The sequence below is a fragment of the Chenopodium album genome, chromosome 22, assembly GCF_948465745.1.
Source record: "Chenopodium album chromosome 22, dcCheAlbu1.1, whole genome shotgun sequence".
Classification (NCBI taxonomy): Eukaryota; Viridiplantae; Streptophyta; class Magnoliopsida; order Caryophyllales; family Amaranthaceae; genus Chenopodium; species Chenopodium album.
In genome coordinates, this window is record NC_137855.1 from 4,227,421 (window position 1) to 4,241,806 (window position 14,386).

Sequence of the window (14,386 nt, forward strand, 5' to 3'; positions counted from 1 at the left end):
AATCATCAAATAGATAGAGGATATATATATTGTCAAAAAGTGTGTATATTTTTATTTTTTTGAGTGGGATTTAATTAGAGTTATAGTGGAACACCAATGTGTTATAGATAGGGCGGTTTAAAGTCTTTATACTAGTATAATTTATATAAATTATATTATATAGTTTGTATAAAAAAGAATGAGAAAAGAGGATGATTCATGAACCGACCATGACAACTAAAGTTTGCAGGGGTGAGTGTGTTTGAAGAAGGATGATGATCGTATATCCAAGTTTAAAGTCGTATTTTTTGTATTACTATTCATGTATAGTAGTTCTATCTTAAACGTGCAAGGATAGAAAGGTGTTTCACAGAAATCCAACTGGCTTGGGTTAGTTCTTAGCTATTACTCCATTTAAAGGTAAGAAAATGAGACCTTCCTCACGATGTAAGGGGAATTCCTAATGCGCTGGAAACAAGAATAGAAATTGGAGTTGTTAATAAAAGGTACTATGCCCATACTAATGAAATAGCTATCCAACTTTAATTGTCTAGCTTAGTTAGTTTTGTATCCGATTTGCCTCAAGATAGATGTGTTAAATAATACGGAGTACTTCAATGTTCAAAATTGTTGACAAGTAGCCAAATTCTGCAATAATATGTTCACAAACTCACAATAGTATATTCTTCCTTTTTAAAATCCTATTGGCTCTATGCATCGAGTTCAAAGCTAGTTATAGAGTATATCCCAAATAAAGTCAGGATTGATTAAGTTCAAACTACAATAATTGAAAGGCAATGACATTGTACTCATAAGCTTTCAAATACACTAACAAAGGAATGATGACTTCAAACTTTGTCGTGTAGTGTGTCTTTTGATATTATTTATAAGAAGTTCCTTGCAAGTAGGGAGAGGAAGGAAGGAAAAGGATTTTAGCACTATACATGTATATCAAACTTTATTTAGATTAGGGTTTAAGGGGTTTTTTTAACTCAATTTGTACCTCTATAATTAAGCAATATATTAGAGGTTAAAAAATTATAGTAAAGTTTAAATTACTCAAATAATTGTTTAATCAATCAAAAGAATAATAGTCACATGGTATCAACAACATTTGACAATTGCATTAGAAAAATCAAGACAGACTAGATGCAAGTTGGTTAGTCCCTCCATTTCCCTCCCAAGTGATGAAGGGCTTGATTCCCCCCCCCCCCCCCCCCCAAAAAAAAAAAAATAAATAAATAAATAAAAATAAAATTCTTGTGATAGGGTGAAGGCCCACCCGATATCTTACCGTTTAAAAAAAATAATCAAGGATAAACAAAGTATATTGCCTCAAATTTTAATGTTATGTATTATGAGCGGTTTGTAAAAGTCAGTAGATCGAACATTAGTAACTTCGAATGTGAAAGATTGAGTTTTGAATTACTTCCTAAGCTTATGGTAGTACGAAGTATTTGTTAACTCTTTGGACTAATTTATGGTTAAGCAAATGTCAACATAATTAAATACATTAGAAACCCATATTTGAAATAGATGCAAATGTGGTCCACCATATAGTTGGAAGTTGGAACTTGAGTAGTTTGAAGAAATGTTAGTTAAGTAGCTAGAATATACTTCTTGATCCTCTAACCAATAGTATAAGTGATTAAAGGGTAAGATAACACAAAATATGAGGTCAATAATTCAATACACTTTGGTCAAGGGGCTCTTAACTAGTTAGAAAGTCTTTTTGTCTTAAATCAAACATTAATTAAATGATAATTAAAGACTTTTAGCTTAAAAGTGGACACTAAAAGTGGGGAGAAAATAAAATAAGTTAATCTAATAAAAAGAATAATGGATAATTTGCAAATTTGAAGCAAGGTAAGCAAGTATTAACCACAAAATTTGGAAGACAAAAGAAGTGGGATAGAAGTGGGTTGTGGGCGGGGGTGGTGGCATTAGGCATGGCAGACCCAACTTACTTTCACTCTGGCAGTGGCGCCGACTCCAAGGATGATTTGCACTATTCTATCTTTAAACCTTTTTTTTTTTTTTTTTTTTTTATGAAGTTATGGTACTTATGGAGGTTTTCCCAAAAAAAAAAAAAAAAAAAAAAAAGTTATGAAGTTTTAGCTATAATCAAATCTTTGATCGAAAGCACGATGCACATCATAATCCCGAAGAACTTGGAGTTCAAGGTGGGATTAAGTATGAGTTGGGTATTTGAATAAATACAGTTATCGAATGAAGTCTCCTATAAGCAGTATGAAGTACAACTTTAAATGATATCCGATAATTAAACTGATAATTGTTAGATTCTGGAATTTTGGATCGGGTATAGAATATTTGATATGATATTCAGATTTGAACATTTAGACTTTACCGTTTAGTTATTTAATTATCACATGATTTCGACTACAATAGTTTATAACTCAAATAGTGAAGGGATTTGTGAACAATTTAGGAGTTAAAGTAGAAAAAAGAATCAGAATGATTAATGGATCGATATTAGTTATAGGTTACTTTTCAAATGATACTAGAAACAGTAACAGATACCGAATACTCCCCCCGTCCCAGAATATCCGACATAATCAAAATTGCAAACATGCTATGAAAATTATTTTAAAAGTTATATAATGAAACTGATTAGATCTCTTTTGTTATTGTTTGTCCATGAAAATAATAAGCATATTTACCTGATACTCTCTTGTTATTGTTTTGTTGCACACAATTTTTTAAAAATAAAGTATCACAGTATCAGGTAATTGCACACATGCTTATTATTTTCATGCCATTAAAAATTATGCTTCCTTGTATCAGATTTTTTTTTTTTTTTTTTTTTTTTTTTTTTTTTTTGAATGGTAAAGAAATTAACCCTGATTAGATCTCTTCACAATTTTAAATTCAAACCCAAACCTCAAAGATTTAAGGCAAGAGTCTTATTAAATGAGTCAAGTCTTGCACTCTTGCCTGATACTCTCTTGTTATTGTTTTGTTGCTCTAAAACATAAGTCTATCCAGCTTATGTTTAAGTACACACTACTACACTTAGCTAGCCAATGAATTAGAAATAAATGAAAGAAGAAAAAAAAAAGTGTCAAAGGATATATAAATATAAAATAAAGAAAATTGAACTGAATAGAAAAATCTATATTGAACTGAATAAAATATGTATATACTACTAAATGAGATCATACATTCATATCCACTACTTATGATAGAAAACTGAGATCATACCCACTTATGCTAAAACAACTGTACCCACTTATATAAATAAAATGTTGGTTTAATCTTTTGCACATAAACAAAAGTCACACGAGAAAACAAGATTGAACCTTATTCTTCACTTAATAATTATGTTAAATAGTAGGTGATGATAATATTAGCGACTTGAATGAGTTTAAAAGCAAAATTATGTGGTCAAAAATTTTGGCAATTTTCTAGATACAGTTGGTTGTATGACAATATGACATATATCTTGCGCATGGTACAATCAATAATATATCTTTGCCAATGCGCTTGTATACAAATTGGCCAAAAAAAGGGTTGTATGTTGTATCTTGTTACAACTTACAACTAGTTAGTTGTATTACAGTATGAATTACGATGATTATTCAAATAATTCACAGTGAAAACTTATATTGATGCTACTAGATATACAGTAAAATTTCAAAAATAGCATGTCATACTTCCTTCTTTTGCCCCAATCATGCTTTTTAGTTTTTACCCTATTCACTCATTCTTTGACCATATTTTATGATTTTCATATGTATTGTCAAATTAACATACTTTGTATTTTGTAAAAAAAAAATTCTGAATTATGATTAAAAATACTCACATTCAATAGCTTATAATAGAATAAATAAATGTAAAAGTGTACATTTTAAAAGGAAGTGAATGAGAAACCCTGAACGGTAGCATATAACATGGAACATAAATCTGCCACCAATTTACATTATTTCAAGTACTAGATTTTAAAAATAATAGTTCAGCATGAAAACCCACATGGCATACATGAAATTGTTAGATAACAAATATGTATAGGCCACGGTCTACATAGCATATAATTCATACCACGAAACCACACCAATATGGCAAAGGGTGTGCAGGGCTGCAGGGGCATGGGATGTACACAAGATATAACCTATTGTACAAGAAGAGATGATAGTATGGGCATGTAAACCACACTGATAGAAGAAATGGCAAAAAAAAGATGAGCTAGTCTGTAGGATAGTCCCCCTAACCTCTTTTCTTCCAAGTCTCTATCTCTGTGGGTTCATTCAGTTGCCATCAAATTGCAAACAGCTTCTTTCACTAGCATGCTCAACACGATTATGCCTCTCCATTTCGACCTCTTCTGAGCAAATGGTAATATACTCAAATTATTACCATTTGTGCTGAATGTCAAATTATTATAAAGCATATAGTTTCAGCATTCTGGTAATATACTCAATAAGTGGTGTCAAGCAAAAACACTTCAGACTCCAGCAAGAAAAAAGCAAGCTGTATGCAATATAAATATCAGAGTAAGTGAACATCAAGCATTTCAACCATAAATCACAGTTGATCTCTAATTGATGATAACCAGCATATTAAGTTCAGAACATATCCATCCAATTTATAGTCATTGGATTGAATACACATGACATCACAGATGAGATCAAAACATCCAATTCCTAGGCTATCTTAAGTATGAAGATAAAAACCCAAGACTAGGCTGCCTCTAGCGTTATGGGTCTCATGACTACACTATAACACAGCTCAACCAAGTCTGATAAAGAGGATTATTGATTTTATGGTGCTGACATGTATAAACACCAACAATTTCATATAATTCATGGGATTTTATTTTAAGCGTGAGAAAGTATTTCACCAATTAACACCGCCAACATAAGGATAATAACATAATCAAATAAAGTTATACAAAGTATATTACTTTGTAACATACACCCAGCAAAATTGAACCATACGGTCCACACCCAATTACCTTACCGAAACCCAAACGCTACCTGAAATCACGTTTTGACCAACCCACCAAAATTGACCTGACAATTAATATTGACTACTTCCTCCGTTCTTTTTTACTTGACCCGCTTTGACTTTTACACTATTCATCACCCCTCCTTTGACTGTCTTTTGTGAAAAATATGTGAGGAAAAACATATTCATGTAGGATCTTTTTTAATTCATCTCAATAAGTACTATCATAATATATAACTTTTATAATTTATACTTATGTAGAATTAAAGTTATTGATCGTTAAAGTTTTGCATTGGCAAGCGTGATAAAAGAAACAGGTCAAGTAAAAAAGAACAGAGGTAGTATTTAATATTAAAATAGACATTAAAACAACAGAGCCGAAAATGAGCCGAATTGACCCAAAATCAACCCGAACGAGGCTTACCCAAAAATGACCTGAATTGACCCAATAAGAACCCTACCCGAACAACCTGACTATATCCTCTAAGTGTACTATACTACCTCCGTTTCATATTATTTGCAACGATTTGACATAAAGCGTGAGTAGAAAAAATGTCTACAAAACGGGGGTAGTAATAAACATGAGGGGATTTCCAATGAAAAAAATGCAACACGACATAGATGTGTCACATACTTCATATGTTAAAGGTAATGTTCATAATTGAATAGAATTTCCAGTGCAAACTGAGTAAGATACTGAAATGCTTACAATTTGCTGCAGGATAAATGGATTTTAAAGGCATCAGGTTTGATTGTAAACAACAAGGCTTAAGATGCCACCATTTAAGTATACAGTAACTTTAAGTACCGAAGGACTAAAGGAGGCTAGTTTCAATTGGAGGATGCTTCGGAGTCTAGATTTAAGATACCTCTTGGTTGAATAGACAATTTCCCTCCGAGCTTTGTCAAGAATCCCACTGGTCATATACAGTTCCTAATATCTTTAGCAACATGGATAGGCTGCTTGGGAGTCTATCACTATAGCTTCATTACATTAACTAATTTCAGTATCCTAAGATATCCCACAGGAGAATTCCTAAGATTGTGTTTATGTTATTTCCATGGTTAACTAATTTCAGTATTAAGTCATCTATGCTACCAGAGTAGGGTAGTTCAATGAGGTTTCCATCCAAGTCTTTGATTCACCCATCATCCACTACAAGAAATATACAACAGACTTGAATAATATTATACACGAAATCGAAGCGATTTAGGAGGTGTCGGGAGCTGGTGTTGAAATTTCCCGAACACTACAGGATGAATCCCGAGATCATATAATATTCTGTGGACCCATATATGACCATTATCCGGCAATGTAAAGGCCCTGTAATAGCTTATAGCCAATACAAGAGGCATGTACGAAAACGAGTAAAATGACCATTTAAAGGCAAATTGGATGGTTCCACTCGCGCAATTAAACTCTCGGAGGGAATTAGGGACCATGGTAAACATCACGACAATATTTATTTTCGGACGAAAAAAGTTCAAAAAATTACAAAATTAAAGGCTATATAATCCACAGGAGGAATTTTTGAGGCCTGGGGCCTCGTAGCGAAAAGTGTTGAGACCAGACCACAAACCTCAAGAATTCTTAAAAGCATGGATTTATAGCCTTCAATATTATAATTTTTTAACCTTTTTTCGCTCGAAAACAAATATTGTCAAGATGTTTATCATGGCCCCTAATACCCTCCATGAGTCCAATTGGGTCGGTGGAACCAACCAATATGCCCTTAAACAGTTATTTTACCCGTTCGCAACTTGAACTGATTTTGTAAACTCAAGCCTACCGCGACGTTTATGACAACATAAAATGATCATATATGGTTTCAAACGGCATTACATGACCCCGATATGTATCCCTTAGGGTCTCAAGGTTTTTCGCCACAAGCCCCTAAACATCAAAATTTCCTACAAAAACGTGGATTATAGCCTTCAATTTTGTAATTTTTAGACCTTTTTTCGCCCGAAAATAAAAATTACCAAGATGTTTACCATTGTCCCTAATACCCTCCAAGAGTCCAATTGGGTCCGTGGAACCATCCAATAAGCCCTTAAACAGTCATTTTACTCGTTCTTAACTTGAAATAACTTAGTACAATCAAGCCTACCACGGACGTTTATGACAACATATAATGATCATATGTGGTTTCAAACAGCATTATATGACCCCAATATGTATCTCTTAGGTCTCAAGGTTTTTCACCACAGGGCCCTAAACCTCAAAAGTTCCTTAAAAAGCGCGGATAATAGCCATCAATTTAGTATTTTTGACCTTTTTTCGCCTGGAAATGGAAACATAAATTACTGAGATATTTAACATGGTCCCTAATATCTCTAGGAGCCCAATTGGGTCGGTGGAACCATCCAATATGCCCTTTAACGGTCATTTTACCCGTTTACAACTTTACCACGTACTTTCAAGACAACATATAATAATCATATATGGTTTTAAACAACATTATATGACCCCGAGATGTATCCCTTAGGGTTTTAAGGTTTTTCGCCACCGCGCCCCAGAACCTCAAATTTCATCAAAATGTGGATTATAGCCTTCAGTTTTTTAATTTTTTGACCTTTTTTAGACTGGAAATAAAAATTGCCCAGATGTTTAACGTGGACCCTAATATCATCCGGGAGACAAATTGGGTCTATGGAACCGTCCAATATGCCCTTAAACGACCATTTTACCCGTTCACAACTTACATCGATTTCGTAAACTCAAGCCTACCACGGACATTTATGACAACATATGATGATCATATATGGTTTCAAACGGCATTTGACCCTGAGATGTATCCCTTAGGGTCTCAAAGACTTTGCAACACCGAGCCTTGAAACCACAAAATTTTGTCAAAAAACGTGGATTATTACTGCATTCAATTTTGTAATTTTTTGATTTTTTTCGTCCCGAAATAAAAATTGTCAAGATGTTTACTATGGTCACTAATACTCTCCAGGAATCCATTTGGGTCGCTGGAACCGTCCAATAAGCGCTTAAATGGTCATATTACCAGTTCACAACTTGCAATGATTTCGTAAACTCAAGCTTACCACAGACGTTTATGACAACATATGATTATTATATATGGTATCAAACGACATTATATGACCCCGATATGAACCCTTAGGGTCTCAAGGCTTTTAGCCACTGGGCCCGAAACCTCAAAATTTCATTAAAAAGCGTGGATTACAGCCTTAAATTTTTTAATTTTTTAACCTTTTTTCGTTTGGAAATAAAAATTGCTGAGATGTTTCCATGGTCCTTGATACCCTCCTGAGTCCAATTGGGTCGATGGAACCAACCAATATGCCCTTAAACGGTCATTTTACCCGTTCGCAACTTGAACTGATTTTGTAAACTCAAGCCTACCACGGACATTTATGACAACATATAATGATAATATATGGTTTCAAATGGCATTATATGACATCGAGATATATCCCCTAGGGTCTCAACCCTTTTCGCCACCGAGCCCCGAAACCTCAAAAATTTCCTCAAAAAGCGTGGATTATAGCCTTTGATTTTGTAATTTTTTTTGACCTTTTTCGCCTGGAAATAAAAATTGCCGAGATGTTTACCATGGTCCCTAATACCCTCCGGGAGTCCAATTGGGTCGGTGGAACCATCCAATATGTCCATAAACGGTCATTTTATTTGTTTGCAACTTGCACCGATTTCGTAAACTCAAACCTACCACGGACGTTTATGACAACATATAATGATCATATATGGTTTCAAACGGCATTATATGACCCCGAGATGTATCCCTTAGGGTCTTAAGGTTTTTCTTTCGTTACCGGGCCCTAAAACCTCAAAATTTCCTTAAAAAACTTGATTGTAGCCATCAATTTTGTAATTTTTTTACCTTTTTTCGCCCGAAAATAAAAATTGGCGAGATGTTTACCGTGGTCCCTAATATCCTTTGGATATCCAATTGGGTTGGTGGAACCATCCAATATGCCCTTAAACGGTCATTTAATCCTTGCATTAATTTCCTAAACTCAAGCCTACCACGTACGTTAATGACAACATATGATGATCATATATGGGTTCAAACGGCATTATATGACCCCGAGATATATCCCCTAGGGTTTCAACACTTTTTGCCACCGGCCCCGAAACCTCAAAATTTCCTCAAAACGTGTGGATTATAGACTTTAATTTAAGCTTTCAAAAATACCAACCAAAGGTAAGTATAGTCCTCTGACCTCTGTCATACGTATTAAATATCAATTCAAATCAAGCCTAGAAGGTAGCTTAAGAGCAAAAAAAACCCTTCAGTCTAGATTTTTCCCAAGGCTCCCTACAGGCCCACAATTGTCTCAATAATCTCCTGGTAAAAAAAGGGGGGGTGGTCTTCATAAGAGCCAGCTTAGGTTGAATAATGCCATCTATGTTCCCAAAAAACCATTGAAAGATCTAGAAAGACATCCATCCTAATCTATCAAGATCACCAACAGCCACCAAAACAGTCTAACAACAAACACTGGTTATATGTTTCAAAATGGATTCTCCAACTCGAAGGCAATTTAGAGTCTAGATTTTCTACCAGCCATTCAAAAAGCTCTCAAAGATGACACAAAGTGCAGCCTCCTTGAAGCGACCAAATTGTAACACTTTCCTTGCCTAGTCCATGGTACTAATGGCATATCCACTGATCCATGAGACAGCTACCTGGGCTAGCCTTTGGCCTAGTTATGTCCATTTGATTATTCATTAGAAACACACACAATACATTAACTAGGCTCAGAATAGGGCATTTCGATGCCAAACTTAAAAGACCTACATTTTTTACATTTGTCTTTAAAGATGTAGTTATTACAGCCATCTGATTTGATGCTAGGAATTCAAAAAGCTCGATATGTTTATCAGATATCGGCAGACCCCGATTCTTCTCAGAGCTAGGTGGATCGAAGTTCTTACAATTATTGCTCTCCCTCTTTCTCTCCTTAATTTCCTCCAAAACCCTAATATCCATCGTAGCTAACTGTAAGACGGCCATTGTCTTTTGCCTGTGGGTAAGCCCCAATTACCTTGTTTTTAATTAGACCTATCAAATTTGTTTCATTCTGACAACTGTATCAACATCTATGACAGTTCCTCCCCCTCATCTCTTGTTGGGTTTAATGGTGGTAGGATAGATTTGTTGGTTGATATTCTCATTACATAGGTATCAGTTCTTCCACTACTATAACTACTTTGCCAAATCTCTATCTAAATAGGATTATGGGAAGTTAATAGACCCCTTCATCAAGGATTAATATAGGGCATGCAGAAGTGCTAAGAGTTACTATTCTAAAAGGTGAGATTAGTTGTCTTGTTAGTTGTTAGAGATGTAATTGGTTGAATTTAATTATCTTTTGGAGAGAATTATTACACGTATCATTCCACACATATAGTTTTCTACTATCATCATAACAGCCTCCATGATGCAGAACAGGCTGCACAACATTTAGCAAAAAATTAAAATGGACATGTAAGAAAAATACCTTACAAACACTCATGGCTCATCCCCAATCAACAAAAGGTAGCGGTGGATATCCTCCTTCAGGAGGAGGCCTCAATGATGGAGGTAAATTCCCCAATGACATCCCAAAGCTTTGGCTAGCAACATGACCTGCATGTAACAAAATATAAGCAATGCTAACATATAGTTCATGAGTTCACGAGTATAACTAGAAAGCTTAAAGAGATTGGCTCAGCCACAAGGAGCTAATTGCTGTGCTTTTTATGCTAGACAGATAGTGGTGGACAGTATGCAAAAATATTTTCACAGAGTATAGCTTCACTGTACCTTGTAATCCTCCTACATGTGGTTGCAAATTTTCAGCAAAACCTGACACCAATTTGTTGTAAAGAGTATTAGGGAGGGAGACTAGTCATACTTGCCGCAAAATAATGAAAACAACCATCACCAACTATTTCACAAGTATTTGGCCCCTAGGATTAAACCTCTATATATCCGAGTCTCCAATTTATAACGCCATACAAATGCTGTTAATACATCTGCCATCTCGGATGGTATATATATATATGACCAGTAACAAGTCAGAAAAGCTTCAAGAATCCAATTTAAATACTTCTAGATAACTCCAATACTTGTAAGAAGTTGTGATAAGGATAAAGTTCTTGAAGGACAGCCAAACACAGTACAAGGAAATACAATAATAATAAAAAAAAAAAAAAAAAAAGAACCAGAAGAAAGATGTGGCAAAAGGAACTTACTAGGCGTTCCCTGGCCCTGAGTTATTGGACCTTGCAAGTTATGCTTGGGATGATGGTATTTGCAAGAATCCCCGTATGGGCAAAAACCCTTGAAATTTAAAACAAGAGTTAGAACAATCCAATCAATCTCAAATTGGATACATTTTATTGCAGGAAACACGTTCCAAAATAATAATTTTCGTATTCAATCAAAGCTCAGTAAATTTATGTGGGAAAAACCCCCCTAACATAGGTGTACAGGCTTACAGAACACAGACTCCCCAAGTGAAGCATTGGAATATTTCTTCAATTGTTACTACTCTAAACAGAATTACAGGCTTCACCAAACAACTACAAAAACATCATAACATCAAATGCAGTACATAGAATTCTTCATTCTTCCAAGAACAGAAAACGACATTGCTCGACTCGAAACACATTACAAATTAAAAATACTACACTCGTAAATGCAACAGCATACACTAAGTCTCTCCAACACAAATTAATCAATTAATTAGTCCTGCTGAATTCCCAGGATAAACCAGAATCACAACACTCAAATATTTGACCCAATCAATAACACAACTTAATACAATATCACAATCGTATCAATAATTGCAAAAACTGGATAATTAAGCTAACAAATTATACCTCAAACACTGCAAAAAATACTAGATAATTTATGAAAGAGGGTGTACCGTTCTGAGGAAGCGGTTGCAGACTCCATTACCAAAACTCTGTTGTGTGAAATTAGGGTCTGTAATTCCGAGAAATTAAAACAAAAATGGCGAAAAATTAGACGAAGAAGAAGAATGAGATTGTTTTAGAGAGAGAGGATTAGAGAGAAAAGATTATACCTTGGGGAAGAGAGAGAGAATCGTACCAAAGTTTGCGATTGCGGTGATGCGCAATACCTTGAAGATGACGCCTTCTTGCCGACGCTGTATCTTTGAATTCCTTGTCGCAGTAATCGCAGTAGTATTTCCCCACCGTCATTTTCTCTATCCTCTACAATGTCCTCAGGGAGTGGAAACACTGGTAACTAGATTGGTGCCCGTGCAATACACGGATTTACCAGAAATATATCTTGGGAATTTTGTAATTTTTTTTGGGAATTCTCAATGGTACTTACCAGGTTTTATTTTTTTTCTTAATGGTAAACACTAAAATATTAAATTATCTTTGGTAATCTATAATTTGTAAAACTAATTCAGTGGTAACATTAGTTAAGCATTTTAAGTAAATATTAACCATAGTTAATGTGTTAAAAGGGAAGGAAAAGCGAAAAGACTAAAGTATCCCTTTTAAACAAAACCCATCCCATCAGGCATCACCCACTTCATCCCTGCCACCCCTGCCCCCCACCAAGATCCCCTTCCCGGCGCCAAGCTGAACCCCCTCCCCCTTGTCGTCGCGCCCCTAAACCACCCAATTCCCACCCCCGCAGTCACTTCCTCCTTTCCGCGACGCCGCTAACACCATTAACACCAACAACAACTCAAATCAAAGAAAAGTGCGATACATTTGAGGGTTCATCAATTTTGATTTTATTTTTGCAAATGTAAGTGAGCAATGACATTATCAAGATATCAATTTGTAGAATTTTGAAAGTGGTTTGGGGATAGATAAAGGGTTCCTCAGCCAAGGTAAGAAACTGCAATTTCTGCGGTGAGGCAATCGAACCCTTCAACTCTAACTTTAAGGTATCCAACGAGGGTTTCGATCGGTGGGTGGCTGTCAATGGAGATCGGGGCTGCTTGGGGGTTTCGATTAGGAGTTTTGTGGGTTTTATGGGGGATTTGGGAGGGAGGAAAGGAAGGTGTCGCGACAGGCCAGGGGAGGGAATCAGCGCCGGCGGCGAGGGAGGGAGGTCTGGGAGCAGCCGGCGCCGGGGGACAGGTGGTTGGGTTTGGGCGTTGGGCAGGGTGGAGTACCGGAGTGGGTATTTTTATTTATTTTTTTTCTCTTTTTATTGTTAAATAAAAAAAATAATAATAAAAAAAAATCTGATTTTCAAGGATATATTAGTCATTTTGCTTTTAATTAACCATGATTAGGTTCATATTTGTAATTTAATCTCATTAATGTTACCACTGAATTAATAACATAAATAGTTGATTACCAAAGATAATTTAACTTTTTGATGTTTACCATTAAGAAAAATAAAAAGTTTAAGAGCACTATTGAAAATTTCCCAATTTTTTTTGAGTTTACAATATTCATAAGTTCAATTTAATTGACCTTTAATTATGCTAACTACTCCTATAAAGACTCTAACAACCTAATATGAACATAAATTACCAAAATAATACTACCTCAATCCCTTTTTGATAGTCCCTTATGGACATTTTTCACGGAAATTAATAAACACAAAAAAGAATAGTTAAGGTACATCGAAAAAGTAAATTAACATTGGGTATGCAAAAAAGTAGAGAGAGAAAATAATAAAAGTACATGGGAAAACAAAATTTACATGAGAAATATAAATTTGCACAAGTATTGTTGCAAATTGGAGGGAAGTTTGGTAAAAAAAAATTAATATTTATAGTTGTTGAAAAAAGCAAATAGGGTGAACATTTTGGAAACTAAAATTTGCCCATAAGGGACTATCAAAAGGGGACGGAGAGAGTATGTACTTATTTTAAATTAATTACCTAAATAATAATTACTGTATATATGTTTAAAAAAAAAATTAAATAGCATTTTTTTTCAAAAAGAAATAATAGCATTTGAGCGGGAAATCTTTTAATAAAATAGCGCCACGTGTACAGCTATGAAAAAAAGATGACATCAGCGGTTGTTACTTTAGTATTAATTATTATTTTAGATAGATTATAGATTTCTTAAAACTTCTTTTATTTTTATTTTTACTATATGTAAAAGCCCGGATGCACGGTTTTAGTAAATTATGCAAGCTCATGGAGTTACTCCTAATGTTGTCGCGTATAGTTCATTGATTGATGGCCTGTGCAAAAGTGCACATCTTGATGACGCAGTGGCTGTACTTGAAGATATGGAGGATAAAGGTATCAAGCCTGATATTGTCACTTACAATATCCTAATGGACTGCTTGTGTGAGGCTGGGCAACCTGAAGATGCAGCAAAATTCTTCTCTGATCTTGTGTCCAAGGGTCTGCAGCCTAGTCTTAAAACATACAATATATTAGTTAAAGGCTTTTGCAAGAAGGGGTTAATGAATGAAGCTGATGATGTGTTGAGGAAGATGGAGAAAGA

The 14,386-nt window shown here is 34.9% G+C and overlaps 1 protein-coding gene across 2 annotated transcripts; it reads right to left on the minus strand.

Moving 5' to 3' along the window:
* Positions 1-3,858: 3,858 nt before the first annotated feature.
* LOC145605691 (zinc finger CCCH domain-containing protein 3-like) lies at positions 3,859-12,316 on the minus strand. 2 transcript variants are annotated; one of them, XR_014105132.1, is made up of 7 exons: positions 12,010-12,316; positions 11,851-11,909; positions 11,174-11,261; positions 10,743-10,784; positions 10,438-10,565; positions 4,209-4,361; positions 3,859-4,108 (listed from the first exon to the last, which is right to left on the minus strand). XR_014105132.1 is itself a non-coding variant. In XM_081661763.1 (6 exons), exons 1-5 carry the CDS (start codon positions 12,146-12,148, stop codon positions 10,456-10,458), a joined length of 438 nt encoding a protein of 145 aa, XP_081517889.1. In that variant the 5' UTR covers positions 12,149-12,316; the 3' UTR covers positions 3,859-4,361; positions 10,438-10,455. The 2 variants fall into 2 exon arrangements, 1 of the variants encoding a protein (XP_081517889.1); XM_081661763.1 differs by having other exon boundaries at positions 3,859-4,361.
* Between the last annotated feature and the right edge of the window lie 2,070 nt (positions 12,317-14,386).